At 36.9% G+C, this 20,221-nt stretch overlaps 4 protein-coding genes across 4 annotated transcripts; 2 read left to right on the forward strand and 2 right to left on the reverse strand.

Annotated features, from left to right (window-relative positions):
• Positions 1,121-1,693, forward strand: LOC109718481 (probable calcium-binding protein CML45). Its single transcript, XM_020244738.1, has one exon. It carries the CDS (start codon positions 1,121-1,123, stop codon positions 1,691-1,693), a length of 573 nt encoding a protein of 190 aa, XP_020100327.1.
• Positions 3,766-6,526, reverse strand: LOC109718893 (transcription termination factor MTERF15, mitochondrial). Its single transcript, XM_020245364.1, has 2 exons — positions 6,487-6,526; positions 3,766-6,037 (listed from the first exon to the last, which is right to left on the reverse strand). Exons 1-2 carry the CDS (start codon positions 6,488-6,490, stop codon positions 4,671-4,673), a joined length of 1,371 nt encoding a protein of 456 aa, XP_020100953.1. The 5' UTR covers positions 6,491-6,526; the 3' UTR covers positions 3,766-4,670.
• On the forward strand, positions 7,964-12,189 carry LOC109718894 (pectinesterase 31). Its single transcript, XM_020245365.1, has 6 exons — positions 7,964-8,365; positions 9,338-9,442; positions 9,839-9,916; positions 10,753-10,940; positions 11,278-11,451; positions 11,776-12,189. The coding sequence occupies exons 1-6, from the start codon at positions 8,111-8,113 to the stop codon at positions 11,936-11,938; spliced, it is 963 nt and encodes a 320-aa protein (XP_020100954.1). The 5' UTR covers positions 7,964-8,110; the 3' UTR covers positions 11,939-12,189.
• Positions 13,385-18,382, reverse strand: LOC109718482 (F-box/kelch-repeat protein At1g55270-like). The gene is made up of 4 exons (XM_020244739.1): positions 18,315-18,382; positions 17,490-17,682; positions 14,086-15,333; positions 13,385-13,992 (listed from the first exon to the last, which is right to left on the reverse strand). Exons 1-4 carry the CDS (start codon positions 18,380-18,382, stop codon positions 13,951-13,953), a joined length of 1,551 nt encoding a protein of 516 aa, XP_020100328.1. The 3' UTR covers positions 13,385-13,950.

The raw sequence follows: 20,221 nt of genomic DNA on the forward strand, positions 1-20,221 counted from the left end.
TATAATTCATGTATAAATAATAAATAACTTAATAAATAATAAATAATAAATTATAATATAATAAATAAAAATAATATAATTATATCCCAATATAATTAAAAAATTTAGTCTAAAACAACTAAATTATTTTTTATACATAAATTATAATAATACAACAATAAAATTATAAAATAAAAAAAATATTAATACTTAACTAATGAATTTTTATCATATTTTATATGTATAAACTAAGCGGCATTGCTTTTCTCATCATCAAGCAAGAGGTCGAGTTCAAGCCCCATGGACTAGCTAAAGGGAAAAAAAAAGAAAAAGAAAAAAGAAAAAAAGCAAAAAAAAAAGAAAAAAAAAGGCCTTGCCTACCTCGAAGAACTATCAAGCATGAATTTGCAGACTACTTATTTTACCTCCAAATTTCAAGCCCTTCTCCTTACATCTCTTTAAAAAGTTTAATTTAAAAAAATAACAGTTAAAAAATAAAAAAGAGAAAAAGAACATATATCCAAGGACAACAAATTGGCAGGCCAAGCCTGCTGCCTCTCTCTTTCTAAGAAATTTCCTCTTAAAGTCTTCACAACCCAACAAAACCCACAAGTTGAGGAGGTTGGCCCCCCTTTAATTTATCATTATTTACGTCCGGTGCACCACGTCATCTCGTGCACTGCACACTCTCTGGTCTCAATCATCCGTCCCATCTCTTACTTTAATCAGCACTGTCCAGGTCGCTTTAACTTTTAAGAGCACTGAATCTGACCACCGTTCACTGGATTGCAGAGACTGACGTCTACGGTACGACGAATGGTTGGGAGGGTGCAGCGCACCGGTTGATGCGGTGCATGCGCAGGGTGCACCAAATGGTTTCTTTCAAAGACCAGCTATGCTTTTCCTCCCACTCAATTTTAAAAATGATCATTACAACCATCACAACTCTCTCAAGCATTTCCTACTTGTACCTCACAGGAACCTTCCTCTCTCCCTCCCATAGCTCTTATATTTAGCTTCTTTCCAAACAACAACATTACTCAACCATTCATATACATAACATCTCCTATAATAAACTAACACTAACCTGCTATACTCTCTCTCTCTCTCTCTCTCTTTCTCTCTTATACAATACAAAGCAATGGAGAAACCATCAACAACTTCTCTCTTCCTCAACACCACAAAACTCACTTGGGCCATCAAAACACTCCACAAGCTCTTCCCCACCTACTTGTCACACCTCCAATCCTACACAAATCTCTTCACCACCACATTCATGGCCCCAAATGACCACAATGCCACCAACCAACCATTCCATGCATTGCAACATGGCCATGAAAGTGAAAATGGTCATGAGGACCCCAACAAGTTGATCACAAGAGAGGATGTGGAGATGATAATGGGGCGGATGGGCATGCGGTTGGGCGGCGACGACGACGACGAGCCCGCGACGGGCATCGACGACCTGTCGGGCTTGTTCGCGGAGAAGGAGCCCAGCTTGGAGGAGGTCAGAGAGGCCTTCTCTGTGTTTGATGAGAACAGTGATGGTTTCATTGATGCAAAGGAGCTGCAGAGGGTTCTCTCCAGGTTGGGGTTTGCAGAAGGGGTGGATCTGCATGCATGCAAGAGGATGATTGATGCTTATGATGTGAACAATGATGGGAGGATAGATCTGATTGAGTTTGTTAAGTTTTTGGATGGTAGCTTTTGCTGATATTTATTCATCCATCCCTTTTTTCTTTTTCTTTTTTTTTTTTTGAATCTTTTATGTTCTTTTTCTTTAAGTTGTACAATGAGTCCTACTTTGTTTACAATGTGGGTTCTTTTTTATGATCTAGCTTTTAATTGATACCCTGTTCTTATTGTTCGATGTTATTCTTTGGCTTACGTTTGGTCTTCAAACTTTAATTACTTTCAAAATTATTACAATTAAGTCTGACTACATAATTTAATTAGCTGAATATTGACAAATTATTAATATAAATGTGATGTAGAAATATTGCGATTGATAATACAATAATAATTAAGATGCTACAATTACTTATAAATCAATTATGCCTTAATGTTTAATCAGCTAACTTCAGCTATGGGACTTGGTTGCAACAATTCTAAAAGTTCCGGTCAGAAATTACAACAAATTAAAAACTGAAGACCAAAGTATCACCCACTTCATAGTTTGAAGACCAATCGTGCAATTTATCCATAATTTTTAAATTCTTCACAAGGAGAAAAATGAGCACACACTTCAATAAAATGAGCAATAAAATGAACAGGAGATATAGAGATACAAAAGCTACTTGGTGCTTGTTTGGCCCCACTTCTGCTTTGCATTTAGAGTACATATACAACAGTGTTTGAGGGAGAATAAAAATCTAAAGATCATGCAAAACCAGAAATCAGAAATGAGATTCTGAGCTTGAAAAATTGGCGAATGGAGAAATTTTTGCGAGCATTTGTATTAGTGTTTTTGCTTAGTAGTATTAAAATAACACTTTATTAAACAGCATTGCACTTTATAGGCTACAGCAGGCACAAACAAGCTCTAAGCTAGTGAACAAATCAGCATTTCCAAGTGACTTTTCACTGAAAACATTTACTCTGCTGAAGATGCAGAAGCTGAGTTTGGAATTGGTTAAAAGTAAATAGCATTGAGTTTTTGGCTACCGGGAAAAGCTGATATAAGTTTGTAGGCCACAAAACTACAAGGTTCATAAAAAAAAAAAGAAGAAGAAGCTGATGAGAGCTTTTTCAAACATTACTCCTGTAGAAACTTTAGAACCAAGAGGGCTAAGCTTGCGAAGCTTCGTCAAAACAATAAAACAATAGACGGGGAAAAAGAAACAAAGAAAATATATCGTATTTTGTCGGCAAAGAGATCCAATAATATTAAAAATCAAATGACACTATTCATGAATAAAACAGATAATACAATTTGCGGAAACACCAACTACAATTTTGATAGTTTGGAGTTGGAGAAGTTATGCTCCATAATTAAACCAGATTATGTACAGCTGGTACAGTTGTTCTAAAAATATGCATGCAGTATTTGACTTTCTAAAGTCAATGACATTTTTTGTGAATTTTCCACCTACACAATTCCCAAAAAGTGCTTTGTTAGTTATCATCTTGTTACATAAAGTTTGCCAAAATGCAGCTTGTTAAAGCCCATATATTCTTCCAGTTCAAACTTTGTCCATCAAAATTCTTGATTCATCTCATTATATCTGCAACTCTTTTGCACTCTAACATTCTGTTTCTTTTTCTCTTCTGGAAATAATAGTGGGTTTGCATTTCGCAAACTAATTCCCAATTGGCTGATCTAGAGTTCTCTTAACAAACAGTAAATGATTACAAGAGTAAACGATACGAAAAACAATGTTGCAGGAGTTAGTACATTAATGCTTCAAAATCTTAAAAGACCGAACTATTAGCTAAAATTGTAAGATAAATACACTAATCTTACAGAGCTGTGGTACAAACTCATACAATCAACAAATGCAACAACATTATTGTGGTTTGTTCAAATTATATACGTCGGCGAACTTTGTTATTGGTTATTTTCTGCTTCTCTGTTCACTCTTAATGATATCAAGAGAAGTTGTTTAGTTTATTAGCAGAGACCGTGAAGTTTCACGAGTGCTTTAAAAATGCTTTGCAACAGCTGGCTTTGCCAGCTATTATCTTCAAGAGTTAAGAGCTTGTTATAACAAGTAGAATCTTAAGTCAATTAGAAGAATATAGGAAAAGAGAATCCAAGGCAACTTGATGAAATGAGTGCACTGCTACTGACTCATCAAAACATAATGGATTCATTCTTATAGAACAGAACATCTTATGTTAAGAGCACCGAACCTCACGAAATTAGAAATAGGCACTGGGTTCTTCTCATTAACTTCTAAATGATGAAATCCTTGCAACTAAACTTCACTTGAATAAGCTTGACATTTCAGCAGCTGTTCTGCTTTTTCAGTTGAATATGGTGGTTCTATTAACCAAAATAGAGACTTCTATGAACCATATAGCACAGAAATTATTTAAAGCATCGAATGCGAGCCCATTCAATATCAATACCATGCAAAGAGACGCAAGTATTAACATATTGTTACCCATGTGAATGAATAATCATGAGTTTCTCTGCTGTTAGGAGGATGCCTTTCCATCTCAAAGTTTAAATTTGCTTCATTAATGTATGTATTGTTCTAGCTGCAACTTTTGAACTAACATCCATAATGAGGCAGATCTCAAACAAAACTTCAAATTATTCAGTGCTCAAAGATTTGCTATGGAATTCAAACTTGATTTTCATTCGCATGCACATTGAGTTGGGGAGTATTGTAATACATTTTTCTTTTACAAGCAAGATTCAGTCAAGATCATCCTAAAATATACCAATACCTTTTGAATTCTCACCGTTTTTCTGTTTTGCTTACCTATAGAACCAACATCATAATGCCTATTAGGTCTGCTGTTCTGGAATAATCCAACAAGTAGCTACTAGGCATTTGGCAAACAAAAAGTCTAGATCTTTTGCTGCGATGGGAGCATACAGAACCCAAAAGCAAAGTTCCAATTTGAAACTTGTGCTTTTCCTGCAGCAGGAATGTTTCATCTGTTTCTTCGGATAGCTGCTACTACAATTGCACTACTGCAAAAGCTATACCAGGTCAAATAGACCCCCAGCAGCACCGGTATTACACAAGAGACTCCATAAACAGCTTCATGTTATTCACATCTTCTTTAGAATCGGGGTATCTCTGGGGCTTAAACAGCTTCCACATGGCAGTAGGATGCCGCGGTCTAACTTCAACTTCTCTCTTTGGTCCTCCAAACATCTTTTCGCACTCAGGGTATGGCTTCACAAACAAGTTATAGAACTTTAGCCTACTAAGCTTCACAAAATGCTTCATTCCCACCTCATCGCCAAGACCTCCTATGGATCTCAAGTAAACAATCACATTGTAGCGTGGAATTATATGCTTCTCAAGATTTACCCCTAAATACTCAGGACATTCAATTAGATACTCGATACAAAACTTTATCTTGTGGAGCAAGAAGTCAATCTTCTTTTCTATGTCCTCTAAATCATATAAAATTATTCTTGGCTCCACGAACAATATCTTAAAAGCATCTCTAAGAATCAAACCATGCCTGTGCAAGCCATCCACTCTAAGCTTTACGTCGATCACGGCTCTTAAATAACCCCTACTAAAGATCTTCTCTTTTACATTATGCCTGCATTTTAAGCTTTTGAGCAATTCCATGCACCGCGAAAGCTCTCCGACTTCCATGCTTAAAAGAAGCCTCGGATCTTCATTTATTGCCTTTCTAACCTCATGTTGGGTAAAACCCAAATCATAAAACTCTTGAAATAAGAGCCTCAAACTACCTTCGAAGTCAAGAGCAAAGTAACCCGGAAAACTACAGCAAATTCGATCAATCTCATCTATATCAAGTCCGATTCGTTTCAAAATGTCAACTTTATCGCCAATTTCAGCCGAATCCTTCAACAACCCCAAAGGCAACTCCCCCAATAGTCTTCTTAAAGTTTCATTCCTAAAGCCCATATCTTTCATGAACCGTAGAATCGGGCGAAGATCATCCGGCCTGATACTAAACTTTCCAGATTGTTCAAGAAGTTTCTGGACTACGGAAGGAGGAATAGGACCTAATTCGGAGAAAAAGCCCTGCCATTTTCGCAAGAATTCGAGATCCAGAGCCATAGGGCAAGAGGAAACGATCGACAAAAGGGAGTTTTGCGAGAATCCGAAGGATAGGAGGATCTTAATGCAATTCTCGACATCGGAAGGGTTAAAATCTGACACAAATCGGTTTCTTTGGACGAATTCGTGGAGATTGGATTGGGGAAATCCGTACCTCCGCAGGAGACTGGCGATGGCGATCTGATTCGAGTAAGGAGAGGTCCATGGAGAATATCTCGGGGGACATTTACGCGGAAAATCGGGGGATTGAGAGGAAAATCGGATTTTTTGAAGCGAATTGGGCGAGATTGGAGCGAATTTGGAGGGGATGGAGCGGCGAACTAAAACCCTAATCGCCATGGCGGGGACGAGCTAAACCCTGATCGCCCACTTTAAAAGGGGAGAAGAAGTGGACGAAAATAATGGAGAGCCCTTCAACTATAGGATATTTTGGCATAGCCTCCTCAACTTATTTTTTTTAAATTAATATTTTATAATTTTAAAACTTTTAACACTAATTTAATTAAGTTTCGTAGATTTAATATTGGGTTGGTAGAGAAAATTCTTACTTTATACTAATACTAAAATTCAAATTTAAAAAAAATGCACGTGTATCGAAATGAGCTTTTGTTTATATACCTCTAATTTGAACCTGCTACACCACATTAATAATTATTCTATAATTTACGATTTTTACGTGTATTGATTTTGATTGAAAATAGAGAAAAAATGATTGAAAATATGCAGAATGCTTGCATAAGCTTTCTTGATGTAGATGTAAAGTTTACACCTATATATAGAGTGGATAGCATTGCTCAAAGCGAGAGTATAAAAGACGAAAACAATCAATAATCAGTTTTCATTTTGAATATGATAGACACCGTAACATTTATAGCGATGCATCAGAATCTCTTACCATCCGAATCTGAAAGCAACACCACTCCTTTTGAGAGAGAAAGCATCAAGGCAATGATAAGAAGGATCGCGAATCACCGACCCATCATGCGTACTATAAACGGCATAGGAACGATAGTTCAATTACAAATTGTTTGGTTGTACGCGATTATAACTATACAGAATTATAATTGCAATATAATTAGAGCGAAATTGGAATTTCTTTGATAGTGAAAAAATAATATTGACTATATGTTTTTTGGCCCTTAGGTTTAGTTGTGGTAGGCCAAATAGTATTTAATCCAAACATGGTATTTAGTTTAAAACATTTGAACCAAACTGTCGTAACAGGAACTACATAAGAAGGTTTAACTGTCGTAGTTGAAAACACATTCAAATTAATTATAGTTCTAATCACAGTATCACAATAATTAAAAATAATAAAAATAATAAATTTATCTTTCTAATTATATTTTAAGTAAAAAAAATCATGCACGTTTGAAATTCTAGAATGCACGCAATAAAATAAATTATTTATATATTCAATTTCTTTATACCAACGCACCAATAAACAGCGAATCACATCTCTCTTTTTTTTAAAAAGATATAAATTTTTTTTTTAATAATTATAATGGGATCTATAAATTAAAAAAAATGATATTAAAAATGCCACATCAGCAGAAAAAAAAAAGTGTGAAAAAAAGAAAAAGGAAAAAGAAAAACGAACTCCTTGAATATTTACTTATTGGATTATTTGCATACACGTCCCTACAAATATGATGAATTATAAAAATATTCCTGCAAAATAGAAATTCCATAAGTTATTCCTACAAAAGTCCTAAGTTATGCAGATATGCACCTCTGGTTGAAATCTGTTAGGAAACTGTTAATTTTTTAACAGTTTTCTTGTGAAATGACTTTATTGCCCTCACAAATATATCCTTCCAAAATATTTCTCTTCCCCTTTCCTTTCTCTCCCTCTTCGGGCCACGGGAGTGGACGGCGGCGGCGCGGGGTTGGATTCGCCGGCGACGAAAAAAAGAGAAGAGAAAGAAGGAGAGGAAGAGGGAGAAGAAGAGGAAGAGGAAGAGGAAGAGGGAGAGGGTTCGCTGCCGCTGCCGCTGCCGCTGCCGCCGCCGCCGTCACCAGCAACGAAGAAAATGGAAGAGAAAGAGAAGGAAGAGGAAGAAGGGTAAAACCGTCAATTTACGTTATTAATTAACCATGGTTAAGTTTTTAACTGTGGCTAACGAAATTTTTTTAACATATTTAACAGTAGAGACATATCTGCATAACTTAAAATTTTTGCAGGGACAACTTATAGAATTTTCGTTTTGTAGAGCTGTTTCTGTAATTTACTATGTTTGCAGGAACGCGTATGCAAATAACTCTCATCGGATCGAGGTGTCGAAGTCCATTCATAGTTTGTGCGCAACAACGTTTGACGAGCGCGGACTCTTTGGACCCCGAACGAACGATTTATCAGCGTCGGCGCCGAGGCGGAGGACGAGGAGGCGGCGGCGGCGGCGGAGGGCGAGATGGCGCAGCGGGTGCTGCGGGTGTCGGCGGCGGGGGGAGGAGGGGGAGCGGGGGAGTTCGCGCGGGTGCAGGACGCGGTGGACGCGGTGCCGCTGGGGAACCGCGTGCGCACGGTGATCGCCATCGCGCCGGGGGTTTACCGCGAGCCCGTCTACGTGCCCAAGACCAAGAACCTCATCACCTTCGCCGCCGCGCGCCCCGAGACCACCGTCATCTCCTGGGACAACACCGCCGGGCGCATCAACCACCACCAGGTAATGGCGCTTAAGAGTTAAGACCCACCCCAACTCTCGTTGGGCCATTCCCACGAACACCTTACGGGCGCCGCAGACGCTTCCGCTTCTGCTTTTGCTTTTAGCTGCAACAGTCGCGCTCTCTCTCTGCGCTAAGACTCGTTGAGGCATTCCCACAAACACCTTGCGGGCGGCACAGACGCTCTGCTTCCGCATCCGCTTCTGCTTTCAGCTGCAACAATCTCTCTTCTCTCTTTCGCTCGCTCTACGCCAAGTCTCGTTGAGGCATTCCCGCAAACACCTTGCTGGTGGCGCAGACGATCCACTTCTGCTTTCAGCTGCACTTTAAAAAGGGAAAAGTCTGACGCTTCTGCCGCTGCAGAGAGAATTTGTAGAAGAGATTTTAATAAAATGATTTTACTGTAAGTCGCTTCTGCCTCAACAGGCTCTTTGTCTTTTACCACACTAATTTTATTAGGAAGATCTGTTTAAATCACTGGACTTCAATTTCCGTTCCAATCAGTCATTATATTATTTTTTGAATATGACATGGATGTTGCTTAACTGCTATGGTTTTGCCATGTCGTGTTTACAAGATGATGTGGTGGTTGAATTATTATTATTATTGGAGTCTTGAGATGATGCTGCGGTTGAGTCAATTACCACATCATTATTGTACCATCTCTTGAATGTCACATGACGGTCAAGTTTTGGCTTACTGAGTTAGCTGGCACATCATCGCTCTGTTGGAGAAGTTAAACCGAGTTTGGCGGAATGGATTCATTGAGACACAAATTACAGTGCCGTAGTAGATGAAAACTGAAGTTTGGTGAGCTGAGTGAAACTTACTAAGAAGTTCAGTTGACTGATGGTGTTGATCCCCCGATGCATTCCATTAGCTCGCTTCTGTTTATGTTTCCTTGTAGGATTTCCCGCTAACACTTTCGGGCATAGACTAACTTAGCTCAATTATCTTCTTCCTCTTCTCCATAGTCTTCTCGCGTAATTGGAACGGGGACCTTCGGATGCGGAACCGTCATTGTGGAGGGAGAGGATTTCATTGCGGAGAATATCACCTTCGAGAATTCTGCTCCTCAGGTGTTTTTCCCTCTTTTCTTTTTATGTACTAATGTATGGACCTCATGCAAATCATTGCGCATTTTGAAATAGGCATCTGCACTTTAAAATTTCGATACTACTCCTTTACCTTTCCATATCTTTGATGTCGGAAATTCGCGTCATTTCTACGAAAATTTAGTGGTTTCTATGCAAAAATTAATAGAATATTCCGTCGTGTTACAAACTATTCCATTGTATGTAAGAAAGTTAGAAATTGAACAAGCTAAAAGACTAGGCAGCACTAGCAAAAATTTTCAAGTTTACGCGCCATTGCAAAATACGTTAGTTGCTGGTTTTTCGCACTTTTCCCTGTTCCCTCTTAGTAGTCAATGCCTTTTCTGCCAGAGTTGTTTACATTTTGCCATGATTTCGCAGGGCTCGGGTCAGGCCGTGGCAATCAGAGTGACTGCCGATCGTTGTGCCTTCTATAATTGCAGGTTCCTCGGGTGGCAAGTAATTGTTCCTCCCTGTCGCTCTTTTTTCCAATTTGAATGCGTAACTACGGTTGTGATGTATGTTAGTAAGATTACCAATAGTTCACTATGTCACTGTTGAATTTGTGTATTTTGGTCACTTCAACTGTTTAACTAGCTTTGCTTTACTAAATCTTGATTAAGAACCTGAAGTTTTTGGTGTACTAATTCTTCATTAGTTTGAGCTTCCATGCTTGGTTTCTTTTGTTCACGTAGGAAGATAATGGTCCCAAAGATATACTGTTTTGGGGATTCTGTTATCTTTTTTCCTTTTTTTTCACCTCCTTTTTGAAGTGATTTTTTGTTAGTTTCTTTTCATGTCACAAATTTGGGTTTATGAATACTTCTCATGTAGGTTTGAGTTTAAGTGTCAAAAGACCATAAGTATAACCTTCTCCTTTCACGACAAGGATAGAGAATTTATGTGCAACTCACGCTTCAATGATCTTGCTATCTTGAGAAAAATCACTATCGGGATGTTTATTTTGTGTCATATTGCATTCACAGATGACCAAATCGGTCCTAAGATGTCTTACTTCAGTTGTGTTTAGTAATTTAAAAGAGGGGAAAGGACAAGTCGTCTAATTCCTAACTACATGTTTGAATTCATCTTTTATGAAGTGATTTAGAAGTTGCTGATTTTGACTGCGAGGAACAATTGTCGTCCATAATGATATTTGACTCAAAAATGGGATGTTGGGTATACTTGTACATCAAGTTTACAATTATATACAAGCGTTCCCCTTGTTCTGGTATCGAAAAATATTATCATTGTTAAGGTTGTGGTTCATATATTTCTTTAAACAAACCACGCAGGATACTTTGTATTTACATTATGGGAAACAATATCTACGTGACTGCTACATCGAAGGGAGCGTGGACTTCATATTCGGGAATTCGACAGCCTTTTTAGAACATTGTCACATCTATTGCAAATCCCCAGGATTTATAACTGCTCAAAGCCGGAAAACACCTCAGGAATCGACTGGTTATGTGTTCTTGAGGTGATCTTGTGATCGATCATCTTTTTTCTTCTGCTTTATGTTATAGCCCATGGTAAATTAAATTCAGTAATCCATTATAGCGATTGTTTTTCACCAATGTGTGCCTTAGTGTTTTGGGCCGTGATAAATGGTGTTTATTATTAGAATTGTAAAAAACAATTAGAATCTGTAATAAATTCTCAAACTATTCATTTGGCAACATAATAAGCATAATAATCATACAATTGGAGCTCATACTTCCTAATTATTCCCCTGCTATTGCTAGCGTTATCTATTTATTTATTTACTTATTTGTTTCCTCTGCTTCTTTGTGGCACTCACCAATAAAACAACTCAGATGTGTTATTACCGGTAACGGTAGCACTTCATACATGTATCTCGGGCGGCCGTGGGGACCTTTTGGAAGGGTGGTTTTTGCATACACATGGATGGATGCGTGCATTAGACCGGTTGGGTGGAATAACTGGGACAAATGCGAGAATGAGCGAAGTGCTTGCTTTTACGAGTACAGGTATGTTTAGCTTCGCAAATGGTTATTCAGTGACGGTTTTCCGTAGCCTCTGGAACTGTTTCTCAACTCTGAAAAGCAGCAGCCAAGCATTTGGCAAACAAAGTTTTAAATCTTTTGTCACGGTGAGCGGTTGAAATGGCCTTTTCGACTATCAAAGTAAAAGTTCTAATTTGAAACTTTTGCTTCTAGTACTGTAAAAAGCTGTTGAAGATTCATTATAATCTCGAAGTACCTACAGATATCAATAGGTGGATGGCTTTTACAGAAGTGATTTTGTTTGGCGCCATTACCTGTCTCACTTTTAGTTCTCCTTACTGCTTGCAGATGCTCGGGGCCAGGTTATCGCCCTGCGAACCGAGTCACATGGGCTCGAGAGCTTCTCGACGAGGAGGCCGAGCAATTTCTCGCCCACTCTTTTATCGACCCGGATCCTGACAGGCCGTGGCTTGCACAGAGGATGGCGATCAAAATACCACACTCTGCCTAACGCAATTTAAATATTGCATTTTCCAGCGGCGTATATGTATGTGTTTAGCTAGTAATTCAGGGAGGTAACAAATGAATAAATGCTAGTTTTGTGAGGAGCTTCATTTGTACAAATGTTCTGGACCTTGATCTCATAGGCATAATTTGAGTGGTGAGTTTAGTTTATTATCGTTTAGAGCCTTTCTCAAATAGTTGCACCATGGAATTGTTTGTAATAATATTTTCTTGCGTTTTCTTCCACTTCCTAATTTATCGGATTTTGTGGTACACTTTCAGATGGCCTAAAGCTCTTTTGTTTTATCTTATTTACTCTTTGTCGTTGCTAGAGCACCTGGAGCTTCTAAAGAGGTTAGGTTCGAAAAACTATTTTGAAGAAGCACTAACAGTATATATATATATAACTCTATATATATATATAGAGAGAGAGAGAGAGAGAGTCCGGCTGCTATACTATCGGTAGCACGGAGGCTTCTGTGCTACCAAGTTGTTTTCGATGATGCGGCTTTTAAATCGACGATTAGTTCCGTTAGATTTGATTTACACTATTGAAAGTATTTGGAAATTAAATTTCAGAATTCTTCGACATTATTTGGCTAATGATTAAAAAGGTCTCAAAATTGACAATTTTAATAATAGATGTGATGCATTTGTAAATTTAATGGTGTAAAATAATTCAATTCAGATGAAATTTTTATAGAATTTTTTTTTTACTATTTAGAGTAAGATCAGTACCTCTAATCTTAAATTCAAGTCTTCTATCATCATTTTTATGAGAATTTTATTTACAACCGTTTATTTTTAGACTACTCGTTTGATAGGTAATGTACCGAAAGATTATGAAATTTAGTTTCCAAATACTTTCAATAGTGTAGATCAAGTCTAACGGAGCCGATCGTCGATTTGAAAGTGACATCATTGAAAACAACTTTGTAGCACGGAGGCATCCGTGCTACCGATAATATAGCAGCCTAGCTCTCTCTCTCTTTCTCTCTCTCTCTATATATATATATACATAGAGTAGGGCTACTATCCTCTTAATAAGATAGCAGCCNGAAGAGAAATTAGGTGTTTCAATTTCTAACCACCCATCAGATTTGATGGGAATTTCTCTTCAATATCTCCTTCCTGTCTCATTCTAATCACTCATCAGATTTGATGGGTGGTTAGAATGTTAGGAGCACAAGGGCTGTTGTGCTCCTAATAGCACAGTAGCCCTACTCATATATATATATATATATATATATCATTCCAACAGCTTCAAGAAAAACAAGAAGCAAAAAGTCCGCAACCCAAAAAAGCTCATTTTAGCTTTCCGCCGCAGCAACATGCATTCATCTAGCTTTCCGCCGCAGCAACATACATTCATCGTTTTCTCTATTTTCACATGCATCGGGTAATAGAACTTTAACTTTGGGAAGAAAAAATCAGCTGTCAAAAAATGCACCACTCAGGAAATCACCCCAGAATCGAAAATTAACTTCAGCTATATTACAAAAGGCATCTGATTTAGTGATGCTAGTTATCGAATCATAAGTACAATTCTTCTCATTCAAAGCAATATACAGCGAATTTGAGAGAACCAAAATCCTAATTTACTTCATAAACAGGGTCTACAAAGAACAAGAGTTTCAGAAAATGTACCCCAGTATCTTCTACCAACAAAAGGGGAACCAAATAGGGCATACAGGAAGTATACCCAATGATATGACAAACAAGATCATGATCAAGATCTATCTCAAATTTTAGCGACGAATACGTCTCCGCGCTTTGAGTGCTCCAGCGTGCATAAACAAGCATTAGATGCGAAACATGCTCGTCCTTTCGCCCTTCCTTTCTTTTTTCCTTTCTTCAGTGTCTCTGAATGAGCTAGTGGTGAAGCATTTTCACCTCTGAGGTTGGTGGTCCTGGTAACCTTTCCATGTGTTTTACTCAAGAATCTTAGAAGGAACAAAAACATTGATTTCCAATACTAATCAGGAGAAGGATCGATGTCCTCGACCTCGACCTCCGAAACTAAGATTTCTCAGCTGCATATTCCCGCAAATTGAGATGGGCCTGTTGATACCAGACATCAGAGCCGATGGGCATTTATAAATCTCTGCTATTTAGTCTTCCAAAAATCAAGACAAAAAAAACATATCCTCAGACCTGAAGCACCTGACAATGAACAATGTGGCTCTTCAGCCCGCTCCGCCCCGCAATGCTCGACCACAGATTCGCGACGAAGGACTTAATCTGTCCTTTCACTGCAATTGTTTCCCACGCACGCGCGCTATTTGTTTCTATACTCAATCCTGGATTCAATACATCGACTAAACTAATACTCATATTGTTCCGAACAATCCCAAGCTTACCATTTATAGAAACCAAGGCTGCAGCCTCAAAGGCACGTGAATTGCCTAAATGATGCTTGCTATCTGTGAACCTGGCCCAGGAATCGGTAGACCGATCGTAAACCCTAATTTTGCATCCGTCCCTACAATCAGCAGCATAAAGCCTCCCGTTGAACGAAACACTGGGGTTTCGCCATCCGGTGACCATTCCGTTGGAAGCCGTATACCAAGAGTTGGAACTCGGCGCATAGAATTCACTAACTACCTGGCGATGAGAATCAAGCCCCTTTAAAAACCATTTATTATCATAGACAACCCCAATAAATGGAACCATTCCATTGTTCATTTCGCCAACAAAGGTCCATCTGTTTCTGTTCGGATCGTAAAACTCAGCCGATCGGAGAGTTCTCTGAATCCCTTCACACTCCCCACCAGCAACATAGAGGCAATTGTTAATTACACAAGAACCAAAGAAATGGCGTTTTCTCAGCATATCTGGTGCTCGATGCCATTTGTTGGTCCGCGCATTGTAAAAGACTACTCGCCTCATCGAACCTCGTAATGGGTCTTTACCTCCAAACAAGTAGAGATAGCAGCCACTCAGAACGGCACAACCAAACCCAAGGGCTTCTGCGTACTCCGGAGGGACAGGCGGGAGAGATTTCCATAACTGATATGTGGGATCAAAGGCATGCCACGATATTTTTCCATCTCGATCTCTCTTAAAAACATAAACCCATTCCTCCGCCATTCCTAGCTTTCTTCTTAAGGAATAAAAGTAATTCCCAGACAAAAGGCGATTCCATCTTTTACAGACTAACCGAAGGTTGTGGTGCTCGATTCGCGGTACGCGGATCAAGCAAGCAATGGCGAGATCGTCGGGGAGGCCGGGCAAGAAAGGTGCTTGGGTTTTGTACCTGTCGCGGCGTGAGTTCCTAGGCCGGGGCCCGTTGGGTTTGATATCCGGCTGTAGGCAGAGTTTTGCACCAGGTACGAACTTTCTAGCGCCTACAACAGTTTTCAGGCCAGTGTCTACTCTGCAGTAGCAGGAAACTGAATCAACCTGCAACTCAAATGAGTTAGTCAATTAACTGTAAAGCAAACAGAGGGAAAAAATATTTTGAAAATAATAAGTTTAGATACAAAGACAGATACTTCATTTCACATAGATACAGGATCTCAAAGTACTAACTGTATCCTTAATTGATCTAGTCAATAGCTAAGAGGTCACAAATCATTATAAGAACATTAAAAAAAAGACCTAAGAACATTAACAAAACATGACCTAAGAGGTCAAAATACAAGTTAAAAAGTAGATTTTTTCAGATCATGAACCTTGGAAGCTCCTAAAGTCCAAGTTTCTCTCTCTTCTTACAACCAAGAGAGAAAACCTTTACCTAAATAAGTCAAAGCACGAAAGCAGAATCATCTCATATAAAGCTATCACTTGTTCTTCTTAATAATTAAAAAACAATGCTTCAGTTCAGTCAACTAAATATTCCCTCTCAACTCAGATACTCAAAACGGATTTCCTCTCTTCATTCAATGCGAAGGCTTTACAGTAGTAGGGGATATCCAACGAGCTCGATATAAAAGAAGTGCAATTTGATAATAGATTGGAAGTTCAATTTAAATCATGACCCAACCAAAATAACCCTAGTACCCTACTAAACCTGAATCAACTAAAACCTGATATATTTAATTCAATAGGTTGACTTTGATCCATGACCAAGCAAAAGTTCGAGAAAATTAGGTGTAAACCTTCTAGAGTCTTGCATACGGCCAAATCGTAAAGTTGTGCTCTAGTCTAAGGCTCTGAGCTATAATCAACTAATACAGTACCATCTAATTCATGGGACCCACTACTTAGTTGACTAAAATGAGGAAAGAAAAATTGTCAAACTAAGGCTCTCTCAAAGGTCCAGATGAGAATAAGGAAGAATCACAGCAGAATTATGAAATATCAAATATAGAACCAAGGATCGGCACAAGGTTCATAAAATTTAGTTGCTTTCCATGTGCCAACAAAAATTCCAAACAGAATATCACTGTATATACATTTTAGCTTCTCATGCCAGAAATAACCTTTAATTAACAATCTTAATTGATTTTTTTCATCCTGATTGTTCAAGCCATAAAATAAGAAACACTCTCAATTATACGCCATTTTGAAATGGATCCTCCAACTATATTTCTATGATTGACACCACTCAACTTTTAGTTTCATTGATTTAGCTTATTTTCCTTGACTTAATTTGAGATTCCTCAAAATCTGCGGCTTGATTAGCTAGCAGCTGTTAAAAGTTAGCGAAATCTAGAGTATAATCAACTGAAAACCACTATGAGATTTCACAAAACCCCAATTTAACTGGTAGAGATGACTAAGTCAAGCGAATCAAAAGTAAAAAAAATGTCAATGAAGAGGACAATAATTGAGAGATCTATTTCAAAATGTTCCACACTTTCCCTGTACATTTTTACCTATTTGATTCTACACGCTTGCAACGAAATGAACAGTGAGCAAATGCAGCATTGACACACCACACATGCTCCATAATTTCCTGGAGCAAAAAGAGTGATCGAACATCACAATGTGTCGAGAACAAACTCAAATAGAGGCCAATTTGAAATGGTCCTCTCAACTTCTTCTTCTTTCTTTTTTTTTCAATTAACACCCCTCAGGTCATGAATGTTTTGATTCAAGTGATCTTAATCCGACAATTCGGGTGCTTTTACTAAATCCAACAGTGATTTCTTCAAGTTCAATGGCTCTAATCATCTTTTTAGCAAATGAAACTGCAAGAACCAACAACAAATTGTTCATACAACAATAGTATTTGACAGAAATCCTCAACAAACCTAAGCATAACAACGCAAATCGACAAAATAGAATATGAGGGGGGCATCAAACAAACCCTATTTCAAAAAGGCCAATAGGTGAGGGAGGGTCTCCACACATTTTTATCTACAACAAAAACAGAAGCTAAATCCTCGTACGATCCATCACAATGGCCTCAATCTCTTCTTAAATCGAGCGCTACAATCATCAAGAAACCCTAGCTCACAAATCCCAACCAACATCTCCAAATCAAACCCCAAAATCCCCAAAACGATACGACCGAGACCTCGATCTCGTTACTCCCAAGGGTTTTGATCGATCTAGCTAATAATTTACAGACCGATTAACACGAATCCGGTGAAAAAGCTTGGGATTTTTACCAGCGGGGCCTGGACGCGGACGCCTCGGAGAGCGCCCGCCGGAGCATCGCCTCCGCCGCCCGCGCCGCCTCCTCCATTCTCCGGCGAGGCTCCGGCGATCGTCGGAGGAGGGAGGAGAGGGGGAGAAGTGGGGAGAGAGCGACGGAGAAGAAGAAGCAAAAAATAAAAATGCTTCTTTTGCTTCTCCCCTCTTCTGCTTTTATTTTTTCTTTTTCATTATATATATATATATATATATATATATATATATATATATATATATATATATATTTATATACTTTTTAATTTTTTTAATTTTTTTATTTACTTATAAATTTTATGTAGATGTGTGTGTGGGTGTGAAACACTTGAAGCCAAAATGTAGAGTGGTTTACTTAATTTGGATTACTAAATGATCCCGGTCCACCGTGGACCGGTCTTCAAACATTTTTTATTATAAATTTGACAGTTTTACAGACTACAATACAGTTTCTTTCTTCATGTCCTAAATTTATTATAATTTTTTTTTTTGTCAAATACTCTGCCACAAATATAGTTCTAATAAAAATCTAAACTTTCGAACGATATCTATGACGATTAAAAGCATTGATTAATAATTTTTCTGTTTCATAACAAAAAATAATTTTTTTCTTTTTCTATATTAATTTTTCGAGTACTAGATGTTTTGATAATACAATTTTAAACATTATAAATAATTCTATGCAATGAACTATTTAGAGGCTATAGATCCCATAAAAAAACCTTTAATTTTTTTAAAAAATTTTTTTAACACTTTCATGATTTGAGTTTAGAACACACTCAATAGACCATGGTCTATGCAACAACTTGCCCAACAAGCAGGGACAAAAAAGTCCTGCAGCAGGTGACCCACCAGTTTTTGGTTGGCCCCACATGTCAGTCTCCATAAATATATTATTATTAAGAGGGTATTTTTTACAAAATAACCCTCTAAAAGTTTGTAATTTGCGAAAAAAGCATGTCAAATTTTTATTTGGCAAAGTAACCCTTTATTCGTCACATAAGAACCACGTAGGATCATTTTTCGAAACGCGATGAATTATTCACCGTATTCTGAAAGAGTCTCAGGGCTTTTAAAGGCAGTAAATCGTTCACCGCATTCATTAAGACTGTTAACGATTCACCATCTTCATAATTGTTAGAATTGTATGTTGATTATAAAAAAAATAGAAAAAAAAGAAATTATTAGGATTATGCGTGGATTATTAGAATTTTTATTTGATTGTTAGGATTGTTTTGATAGATTATTAGGGTTTTCATATTGTTAAGATTATTAATTAAAATTTTTATATATTTATTAAGATTATATATGAGATATAAAAAGAAACTGTAAAGAAGTAAAAAATGAAAAATGATTCACCGTTTTTATGAAAAATTAGAAAGATGGTGAATCATTAATCATATTTATGAAGGCAGTGAATCGTTTACCGTTTTTAAGAGAAAATTTCAGCGTGACTCCTATATGACAAAAGAAGAATTAGTTTGTCAAAAATAAAATTTATAGAGTTATTTATCCAATTAGAAAATTTTATAAGGTCGTTTAAAAAAAAAAGTCCCACATGGAAGACCATGTCCTCTTCTCTCTCTCTCTCTCTCTCTCTCTCTCTCTCTCTAGAGTTTGTGTTTTGGACAAAAACTATAATAATCTTTTTAGTTATCCAATCAATGCATTGTTAAATGTGAGTTGTTGGGGAAGGAGTCAACCCTTTGAAGGAGAGTAGGAGACTAAGAAGGAGAAAAAGAAAAAAAAAAAAAAAAAAAAAAAAAAAAAAAAAAAAAAAAAAAAAAAAAAAAAAAAAAAAGAAAAAGAAAAGAAAAAAAAAAAAGAAAAGAAAAGTGCAGGAGCAGTTCACTTCACAGTGTCCATCATTGCTAGCTATCATAATTGAAGAAGATTTTTCTTGCACTATAAGTGGCTCAAAATACTCTTTTTATAAATTTCGTTTAGTTCGAAAATAAATTATTCTTATTTATTTCTGATACATATATTTATTTAGAATAAATAAAAATTATATTAATTTTTTTGTTTAGATCTAAATTATGTTATTCTCAGGAATAAAAAAAATAGGATTTGAATTACCAGACCGGAATAACGAAAATAAATTTTTTTTATTAAGTCAATTAATATCAAAAAATGAAGTAAATAATAATTTAGTTTGTTAACTAATCAATTAACTAAAAATTATGAAAATAAGTTAATATATTAATTATAAAAAATAATAATTTAGTAAATTAAAATAATTAATAAATTGTAAAATAGGTTTCGTATTAATTATATTAATGAATAAATTACTTAGCTAATTAACTAGCTCAATGAGGGAGGAAATATTTTGAGAGAAAAGATTTTTTCTTGGAGGGAATAAAAGATTTTTTTTTTTTTGAGAGAGAAAAATAATCATTTGTTTCTTAAAAAATAAATTTAATTAAAATATAAAGCAAATAAACTATGAACTTGGACCTCAAATATCAGCCATCAAGTTCTTAGTCAACAACAAATAGGTATAGTCAATTACTAAATTGCAACTATCTTTTAGACATAAAAATTTAAAAATATATTATTTAATGAGTTTTAGGAAAAAAAAAAAAAAATTTGACTGTGAAGTCAACAATAGAACATCTTATTAAAGAAGGTCACCAATGAAGGCCCTAGCCAACTAGGGCAAAGCCTTTTGGCTCCTCTTTAACTTTTGCTATTGGGTTGCTAATATCTATTT

This window comes from Ananas comosus, linkage group 12 (assembly GCF_001540865.1).
Source record: "Ananas comosus cultivar F153 linkage group 12, ASM154086v1, whole genome shotgun sequence".
Classification (NCBI taxonomy): Eukaryota; Viridiplantae; Streptophyta; class Magnoliopsida; order Poales; family Bromeliaceae; genus Ananas; species Ananas comosus.

What these genes read in the sequence shown, in the direction of transcription:
- LOC109718894 (XM_020245365.1), top strand. Translation starts at nt 8,111, where the DNA reads ATGGCGCAGCGGGTGCTGCGGGTGTCGGCGGCGGGGGGAGGAGGGGGA. An exon ending in GGCGCATCAACCACCACCAG is followed by an intron (nt 8,366 to 9,337) that starts GTAATGGCGCTT and finishes TCTTCTCCATAG; the next exon opens with TCTTCTCGCGTAATTGGAAC. An exon ending in TCGAGAATTCTGCTCCTCAG is followed by an intron (nt 9,443 to 9,838) that starts GTGTTTTTCCCT and finishes ATGATTTCGCAG; the next exon opens with GGCTCGGGTCAGGCCGTGGC.
- LOC109718481 (XM_020244738.1), top strand. Translation starts at nt 1,121, where the DNA reads ATGGAGAAACCATCAACAACTTCTCTCTTCCTCAACACCACAAAACTC.
- LOC109718482 (XM_020244739.1), bottom strand. Translation starts at nt 18,382, where the DNA reads ATGTGGGGCCAACCAAAAACTGGTGGGTCACCTGCTGCAGGACTTTTT. An exon ending in TGTCCCTGCTTGTTGGGCAA is followed by an intron (nt 17,683 to 18,314) that starts GTTGTTGCATAG and finishes AAATAAAAGCAG; the next exon opens with AAGAGGGGAGAAGCAAAAGA. An exon ending in TCCGCGTCCAGGCCCCGCTG is followed by an intron (nt 15,334 to 17,489) that starts GTAAAAATCCCA and finishes TTTGAGTTGCAG; the next exon opens with GTTGATTCAGTTTCCTGCTA.